We start from the raw sequence: 9594 nt of genomic DNA on the forward strand, positions 1-9594 counted from the left end.
TTTGTCCTCTAAAAAAAAGTATTATAGTTGCAAAACCAGCCACATAATCCTCCCAGGAAATTACCTGAATAACACGTCTATCCACATTATGCTCACTTGTCATTGAGAAACTGGCAAGCTCAGAGCTAGCTTCACGGCAGATTGGTAGGAAATGACACCTGAGTGAGGGCCATCCACATGATTATCGGGAGCCAATGTATGAGCATGGTGTGAATCATGGACAGAGGAGCCACGCCTGTGAGGTTTCCCAAGGACCCAGGTATCAAGACATAACCATGTGTAACCAGGAAGGTTGAGCAAGCTGATGAATTACATGGCAGGCTCTATCTGTACAATATAAAGATAGCTACTACCTCCATTTTATGGATTAGATTCCTGACCATCCAAATGATAAAGAGTTGCTTAGTCACCAGGGTGGAAACAGAGCCAAATCCTAACTCTTTGTCATGTCAAAGTCCTCACTTGTCATATCACTACCTCTCACCAGAGTGGAAGCAGGAAGCCAACTATGCTTTAAGTATTGAGAACATGAACAAAATCATCAGCCCTGGAAGAAAGTGAGGGTCTCACACCAAAGAAGACAGAGATGGCGGGGGCGGTCAGTGTGAAGAAGCAAGATAGGGAGTGAAAAGTAACAGAACATTTAGTTCTACTAGGAATGTAATAGGCATGTTTGGAAAGCTGAGTAATACCAGCGGGGCAGCAAACTTTAACAGGAATGGGAGTCACCTCTGAATTTTGTTAAAAACCAGACACAAATCAACAGGGCTGCAGTAGGTCTTGAGACTGTCCACAAAATTCTAGGTACCCCCTTGCTGATGTCCAAAGACACACGAGACATACAGAGCAGAGATGAGGGAGACTTTAGAGAGGAGGGCAGGGAGGATGGCAGGTGTCCAGCAAATGGCAACTGGCAGGTTGACTGTGGGGATCATCTAGACTTGCGAATGGATAATTGAGTTCAGTTTGGCATTTGATCAGTTTGACAGTCCGCTAGGTGGACATGCCCAGAAAACAGATGTATATGGGGTCAGATGCCCAGCAAGAGGCCTCTCCCTGGACCCTTGATGAGTGCTGTAGCAGCTTGCTCCACTCTTAGGGCCCCTGAGGAAACTGATGTGTCCCCCTAGAGTGACCAGCCTTTTCTGCTCCTCCGGGACTTCTGTGGAGGGGGGTGGAAAAGGATGCTTTGTACCCCTGGGCTGGCTCCTGGAAATGGAAGGACACCAACCTGCATCACACACAGCGGTGACAAGCATCTGTGTCATGGAGGACAGACCAGAAGCCAACCCTCATTTTGCCTCTCTCTCTTGCAACTCCCTGAAGTGGACCCAGCCCAAGTCAACTCTGCTTCCCGACCACCTCACACATCTCCCACATGCCGTGCTAGTCCATTGCTTGAGGTCACCCCTCTGTCCTCCCAGAAGTTCTCTCCAGCTTCAATTTCCCTCAGCTCTTCTTCACTTAACAACCATATTGTTTTTCTGAGTCACATAGCTGAATATCACCGCTTTCCCTGAAATCTTTTAGTGGTTGGTGTGTGCTCTGGAATTCTTTCCACACACCTCCTCCCTCCCTGATCTCTAAACCAATCCATACCCTGCCTGTTTGGAGTCTCTTGTCTGTGAGCCTGGGTATGTTGCTGGCCTGTCCTGCCAGTTCCATCTGGCCACACTGTGAACCTCCCAAATTTGGGGCTTACCGGGAAGCACACATCTCTCTTCTGACTCCCCAGCTGAACCTCAGAAGGGTTCTGAAAACACCTGCTGGCCCAGGTGTCTCCTTCACAGTCTTGTGAGATGGTGCTATGTGCTGCGACCTGCTATGTCTAAGCACATATTACAAGAGGATATCGGATTGGTGCACAGGTGCAGCACCTGGAGGACCAGGGGAGGGGGGTCTGGACTCTGAGCACTTCTCGGGTTCGGACACTTAGCCTGACCCTGTCCTTTTCTTCCATTTCTATAAGATGCTTTTATTCAGATCACTGAAATGCATTTTGTGGACCTGTCTGAACGCTGATGCAAATAAGTCAGCTATAAGTATTTTGCTATGAAGCAGCTGGGAAAATTTGTATTACAGCTATTCGATGAAATGTGACAATGATATGTGTTTAGGGTTAGAGCAGGGTTGTATGGTTATAGCCACAAAAGCATGCTTACATTTTGAAGAAACACAGTAAAGCACACTTCTAGAAATACACAAATGCACACGTACAGTGATGTTCATCACAGTGTTGTTTGCAATTTTAAAATATTGGAAACAACCTCAGTGCTCATACCTAGGCAGGGGAGGCATGAACCATGAACTAAACAATGAAGAACTTTGCATCTGTTCAAAGACATAAGAACTTCTTTGTGAACTTTTAGGTGTTTCCTTCGATCTATAACGCAGTGCAAATAACCACCACACAAAAAGCAAAAAGGTTATATGAAGCACGCTAATCTTCATGTGAGTAACAAGAGATTATAAGAAAATACACCCTAAGCAAGATTTTAAAAATGGGTAAATTAGAAATTAATGTTGTAGGCTCCCTACAAGGGAAAGAAAGGAGCGAAAAGAAAGAAGAAGGAATAAGTACAGGACAGTAGGGGTGACACCTCAGTTGGCTAAGGACAATGCTTTCTTAACTCCGAGTCTTAGGCCATGGTAAAGTTTGCGTGCCACATAGAATAACATTAATTAAAAGAAACTGGGATGTGAGGCAAACCCAAACTGAGTACCACAAATGCTGAAAACCCAACAGCATTTCAAAGGAATGAAGCACGCTAATCTTCATGTGAGTAACAAGAGATTATAAGAAAATACACCCTAAGCAAGATTTTAAAAATGGGTAAATTTTTAAAAATGGGTAGGCTGCCTAAAAAAGAATAAAAAAAAAAACTTTATCACATAGTGGAAAGGCAGGGAGAAACTCAGTGAGGTAAATGTTTCAGGACATAAACAGCATTGTGACTTAGTGTAAGGCTCAAGATACAAATGTACAGGGTATGAAGAATGAATCTGTTTCTCATGGCGGTACACATCGGCAGTCCTAATATTCTTTCATGTGTACCAGGACTGAACAAATATGTAAATGCTGGACCTTTTAGATATCACAGTCATGTTTCTCACTTGTCAGAGAAAGAAGTCTGTGTAGTGACTGAAGAAATCCATTTAATTGAAATAGCTGGCATCACTATGAACTCATGCTTTGCAATTAGAAATGTGCAGCTGGGTACAGAAATATGTAGAGGAGTACCTGTGGTAGGTTAATACACATTTCCCAAGATGAGGGCCTAGGAGTGTGTGAACTGCAGAGGCAATGGCTACACACAGAGCCCAGTTCCTAGATTTGAATACTTTCTCCCAGTAAATAGGAATGAGGATCATTTGAGAAGTGGAAGAAAGCAGAGCTAGAGCAAAGACATCAAGATGATTGTATCAGTCAGGGTTTATTAAAGAAACAGTTCTAACAAAAGATATACAAGTGTATAAGAAATTATAAGTTTGGCTTACAATGATCAGCCACAGAGTTGGACGAGAAGTGTGCAGAAAGGGTCTGCACACCAGAGGTTGAAGAGCCCAGCCCCGGGCCTGGGGCTCACTGTAGTGTGTGTGTGTATTAGGAAGCTGATAGGTCTGCAACGGAATGCTGAAGAATCTATGATGAAGGCCAGAGAACTAACACGAGAGGCTGAAGAGTCTCAGGCAGAAGTTGAACAGTTTGTACCAGAGGCCAGGAGACAACCAAGTTGAAGGCAAAGACTGGAGCTCTAAGAACCATCAGCCAGGTTTTTTTTTTTATTCTTTTTTAGGCAGCCTACCCACCCTGGGGAGCATGCCTTCTTCTTGTGTAGGCTCAAGATAAATATAAAGTAAAGGCCATGGCTCCCTGCTTTATCACATAGTTAACCTTTTAAACTTTTTAAATTGACACAATAAACAACATTCCGAAAGGATAAAGACAAGTCCTTTTTACCCCAAGATGCAAAACTGCTGAGTCACTTAGCCAAACCTCTAGACTCCCCAAATTGACACAATGTATCAACCATAAAAAACGATGAAGCAACATCTTCACTAAAAAAAGTACCTGGAAATGCTCACATGGAGGGGGCTTACCATAAAGGACACAGAAGTGACTAGGAAGGAGCTCTCAAAGGAAAATTAGCCAATCAAAATATATTTTGCAACAGTAGAATAAAGTATTTGTAAGTCTATCCTAGTATAAGTAAATGGTTGAGACAAACAAATTACCAAATAAAAGAAAAAGGATAGCTCTGCTCTATAGAATTCCAACTTAAATGTGGAAAGAGTGAGGGAAAGTGAAGATCACTATCAGATAAACACCATAGTAATATTTACCCTTGGCAAGATCTATTATAGATGGTAAAACGAGTGAGTAGAATCTTATTCACAAGGAGAATATTTTCATGGTCATGAAGCATCTCCCACAAAATATTTATTAATTCCAGAGGGATAAATAGTAACAGTTGAGAAGCCTGGAAGACATAACTTTAGTGAAAGGATGAAGATTAACATCACCAGTAATGAAACATATTATGTCTGGAATATGATATTATGGTAGGATATCACAAACAGAAAGGGGCAACCTAACTTCTGGGTTATTTTTCAGGAAAAATATAGCTGCAATCAAGTCATGAGAAAATCTCAGGCAGACTCCCTCTCAGGCATGATCTTTAAAATGACTGACTTCCATTTTTGCAAAGTGCCAAGATCATAGAAGACAAGTCTAGCATGAGGACCTGCCACAGAATGAGGAGACTAGTTAGACATGGCAAGAAAATACAGTGTTGGGAGGGCATTCTGCACTACAGAATGGCTCTTGTGTGAAAAATTGTTCAAATCTAAGCAAGATGTGATATTTAACTAATAATATTATATCAGTGTGAAACCCCTCGATTTGACCAGTGTATTCAAATTACATAAAATATTTTCATGAAAGGATACTGGGAGCATGATATTTTGAACTCTACTAGTTCTGTAATTTTTCTGTAGCCTCAATAATTTCAAAAAGCTTAAAAGACATTATTTAGTTACAAAATAAAATAAAGTTTTGCATTTGCTTCAGATATTGTTTACAATTGTTGGCAAACATGCCCTCCACTGGCTCACAGACGTAAACCCACCGTTGAAGGACAGTATGATAAGGGAAGCAGAGGATGGCTGAGGGGAGAGGAGAGGTGCCGATCTAGCAGAGAAACCAGCACACGTGAAGCCCAGAATAGACAGAAAGAGTAAAATGCAGCCAAGAAGAGAAGGGTTCACACGTCTTCCAGGTAATGCAATCGAGGTCGTCCCATTCAGGGCTGGGGCACTTCCAGCGGATTCCTGTTGCCACAAGAATTGTGCAGCTGCACTCCTAATGTAGCCCATGTTACAGAGGTAGGTACGTTGCTATCTCCCAATTTCCTCTATCAAGACCTCCTTGCTGACACCATTCTATGGCCCAGTCCTCATTCTTCATTTTGCACTGTCATTACTCTTGCACAGTTCAAAGAAATAGGAAGGCTTTAGGGGCAAGTGAATGAAGCTGAGTTGTGCCTTAGTGCATTCATAGATAGTCCTGAAGTGAAGGGTTAATGATTTGTTGCTTTTGCCTAATCTGCCTTGGACTCTGGAGCCTGGAAGCAGAGGGAGTGGCTCTTCCCTGCTGGACCCTGCCTTCTCCGAAAGGCTGCTGCAGTATTAAAGCAGCCACCACACCCATCTGAGCTCTCTTGAGGTGCTGAGGGGAGAGCAGTCAGGACTTTGCTCAGGTTAGTGTTGCTTCTTTTATTGTCATAAATGTTCTCTCATCTGTTGCACTAGGAAAATGTTCTCAAAGGTGGTACTTTGTGTGAGTACTTCCTAGGCTTCCACCTTCTGGGTGCTCAGCAGACAATTCAAGCCTTGGGGTATTTGCTAGTTAGGAAACACCACAGTGAAGAGCCTACAAAGTGAAGGCAGAATAGTCGCTGACATGAGAAAAGGAAGAATGCAGCCGCGGTAGCACCCGGGGTGCGCAGAGCTCATGATAAAGCTCTGCTGTCTGTTACGCAGGGGGTATCAGTGATTCCTGCAGGAGTCTGCACACAGTAATACTGGATTTGTATCTGGGAGGGTGATGTGTTTGGAGAACCATTTAGCAGTGAAAAGAAAAAGGATATGGGTGGGCGATTGCCTCTTGAAGACAAATGTTTAGCTTGGAAATCAGTCATAGGTACCTGCCAATCTGAATCTAAGACTTCTGAGCTTGATTTCACATGCAGTTTCTAATATTCCTGTGAGTTATTTTGTCATTGGTCATCAAGTAGGAGGCTATTGCTCTTTCTCCTTTTCTTTGCGTTTCATTGATCTACTTCTCTTTCTCCTTCCCTCCATCTCCTGCTGCTCCTTTTCCTTTTTTTCCTCCTTCTCTTTGTTCTTCTTGTTTTTTCTTGCTTTTTCAGTGGTAGTGAAGTCAAAGAGTGGCTGGGTTTAGTCTCAAAATTGCAAGTAAGTCTACATGTATAAGACTTTTAGGGTACTAAGGGCCTTTCCTGGCTCACGGAGTTTTCACAGAGTGTAACCCAGACTGATCTGCTTCCACATTCACAATGTAGGTAACCACCACCTAAGTTTGGTGCAGTTTCAAGATGGTGGCTACTGATGGGTAAGATTTTGGAGAAAGAAGTTCGTGGCACTTCTCCAATGCTTCCTTGAAAAGAGAAATCCCCCTTCTGTGTTGCTGGATAACTAACCATAATCCTAGAGAATATTTTGCTCCTGTGTACTCATTCCTTCATTCATTCTCCCATTTAGTGAAACCAGGAGATACTAACATGGCAGGGAAGCCGGTGCTTCACTACTTCAATCTCCGGGCCAGGGTGGAGTCCATCCGGTGGCTCTTGGCTGCAGCTGGGGTAGAGGTAGGTTTTCAGTTCTTCTTATGTTGAACCTGAAATTGACTTTATCAACACATTTTTCTAAACCAAGAGCTTTTCTTCTGAGAAACACTGTGACAACTTTTGCCATAAATAAGAATATCACAACTTATTAATCAATAAACAAATGTTTTGACCAAATAAAATTATAAATATCTTTCCAGCCAAATGACATAAGCAATTGAATATATTTGTGAAAGACTCGAAAGTCAAATAATCACAATGTGTAGAATTTATTTTGATTTAAATGAGCTTTAAAATATCATTTAGGGGATTTGTACAGCAATTCAAGAAATATTAATTCAGTATTAGGTAACTTTAAAGAATTATTGTTAGCATTTGGTATGGTGTTAGTTGTGATATTTTTGATATTTTAAAAACAGTCCATATATTTTTGAGATACACACAAGGGGTTAAAAATGCTTTTAGATCATTTTCTTTATTAGTATTTTCATAGTACATAATATCCTCATTCTTTGTGGGGAGTTGGTACTTGTATACAACATATCTTAATTCCTTTTTTTGGTCTCCATTCCCTTCTCTCCCTCCCAACTCCATACATCTCTTGATCCCTTTCCTTTTTTTGTACAGGTTTTGCTTAGGATGAGATCATAAGTCAGAAGGCATCATTGGTTGGGTAGTAGGACCAGAACAGGGGAGACCATGATCGTAGACATGAATCAACATTAGCCTGAGTTGGTAATTACTGGAGATGATTGACTGATACTAGGATAATGCTTGTTCTTATGTGTGTTTTTGCTTCTACTAGAAATTTACATTATGAAACAGTAAAAAATATAAGAAACTAAGTGTAGTTAAATCCCACAAAATAGGAGGGAGGGAATAGGCAATAAAAAACTGCTTGTTAAAGACAAAACATATTTATACAGGATTTATTTTGTGGAACACCTTTTATTAACTAATTTCTGAGGATTTAAGGTGAACAAGACAGGTCAGGTGTATCTCTAAGGGCAGAGACAAATAAAGAATTTCAGTGGCATCTGGGAAGAGGCACTGTCTGCAGCTTGTGAATAGGAAATGCAACGCTGAGACGGTTGCCCTCTAGCGGCACCACTGGTAATACTTCTAAGCACAGACCTCAGAAGTCAGCACCTGAGTGAACAGTTCCCCACCAATGAGAGAGGAGGTCATGGATACAGGGGTAGGTGTTGTCCCTCAGGCACCAAAGGAAAAGCAAAGTTAAAAGTTGAAGTCACATCCTGTGAAAGGGATTTCTCATGTGTCCCCTTAACACTAATAGCAACGTGCTTACCTCAGGGGAAACACTCTCAATCCTTGATAAATGTATGAAGCCTCATCCTTCCTTAATTTGTAAATAAGCAAGTGCACAGAAAATCCAAATGCTGCACTAGTGCTATTCCACGTTTTCTTTCTATAAAGAAGTGATCAGGTTTCACCATATCCAGACACAAGGTTGACAGTTCTGAGATACATTTCATGCCTCTGGGAAGAGGGAGAACTAGGGGCAATGTACTCAGCAGGGAAGGCTTCCTCTCCCCATCCTACCGTGTGTGAAGAGACTGGTCTCCAAGGGCCATCTGGGGACTCTTGCTCAAATCTTCTGAGTTCTCATTGCCCAAAGACGGAACCCTTCTGCCTCTGCATCCTTACCACATCCCACCTTGATCATCCTCCTGTGGTAACCAAACATGATCCCTAATGCTGTGCAGACTGGTGGCACAGGCTCTTCACTACCTGAATAATCTGCTTTAGACCAGGGAAATCAAGACACAATATCCAACCAAACAATTTAGAAACCTATTTTCCAATTTCATAATGGTTTCATGATGAAAACCTTCTCTTTTAAACTACAAGAACAGAGTGATGTCAGTTCCACTAAGGGCTGTGGGAGCAGAATCTTAGTCAGTCATGATATACATGACATACATGTATATCATGTATGTCATTTCCTAGTACCAGTCAATCAGCTCCACTGATTGGTCCATGATATACACCATGATGGGGACCCAAAGGTTCTGTTCTGATGACACTGGACATCACAGAATTCTACTGAGAGGCAAAAACTTCATGACTAGAAGAATTTTCCAGACTCTGCCTTCAAGTGACATCCTCCCCAAATTGTGACCTAACTGTGGATGCTGTTGGTGTCAGGAGAGAGATGAACTATAGAAATAAGCAGGTGTATGGGGTTGCTTCCTGCCTCATATGAGCCCGGAGGGAGGGCCACCACTGCACGGGGAGCCACAGGCTGGGACTGCCGTTTTCCTGCCCACTGGCTTCCTGCCTCGTAGGCGCCCAGAGGGAGGGCCTCCTGTGCACGGGGAGCCATGGGCGGGGAGCGCCGGTCTTCCAACTGGCTCAGTTCCTGCCTCGTTGGCCCCTGGAAGGAGGGCTCCTGGCGCAGGGGAAGCCACGCAGCGGCAAGCGCTATTGCGCAGCGGCCCTCAGGCCACTTGCCACTGCTTAATTGAGAACTACCACGACACAGAGAAACAATGACACAACTGGCCCACCATGCACTGGCTGCACATGCCCACCCACGGATGTGTGTGAACCATTCAAACACGGAGAAACCCCTGGGAACACGTGCCATACAACGGGCCACTCTTGCTCCTGCCATTGAGAACTGGAAAGGTCCGGAGCCAGCGGAGGAGGAGCTGCTGAACAAGGACTCGGAGAACATTAGAATGCAGACTAAGCCCGAGGA

At 43.1% G+C, this 9594-nt stretch overlaps 2 protein-coding genes across 2 annotated transcripts in view; both read left to right on the forward strand.

Moving 5' to 3' along the window:
• The first annotated feature begins 5670 nt into the window (after positions 1-5670).
• The window catches only part of LOC102025663 (glutathione S-transferase A-like), a 15549-nt gene continuing 11625 nt past the window's right edge, over positions 5671-9594 (forward strand). Inside the window, exons 1-2 of the mRNA XM_005377649.2 lie at positions 5671-5759; positions 6784-6890. Coding sequence (XP_005377706.1) covers positions 6804-6890 — 87 coding nt within the window. The 5' untranslated portion in view covers positions 5671-5759; positions 6784-6803. The remainder of the gene's footprint in view (positions 5760-6783; positions 6891-9594) is intronic.
• Positions 5708-9594, forward strand: part of LOC102025986 (glutathione S-transferase A-like) — a 157516-nt gene continuing 153629 nt past the window's right edge. The window contains exon 1 of the mRNA XM_005377651.2: positions 5708-5759. The gene's annotated coding sequence lies outside the window, so the exon portion shown is untranslated. The remainder of the gene's footprint in view (positions 5760-9594) is intronic.

Source organism: Chinchilla lanigera, unplaced genomic scaffold, assembly GCF_000276665.1.
Source record: "Chinchilla lanigera isolate Chin_1 unplaced genomic scaffold, ChiLan1.0 scaffold00010, whole genome shotgun sequence".
In the NCBI taxonomy this organism is placed as follows: Eukaryota; Metazoa; Chordata; class Mammalia; order Rodentia; family Chinchillidae; genus Chinchilla; species Chinchilla lanigera.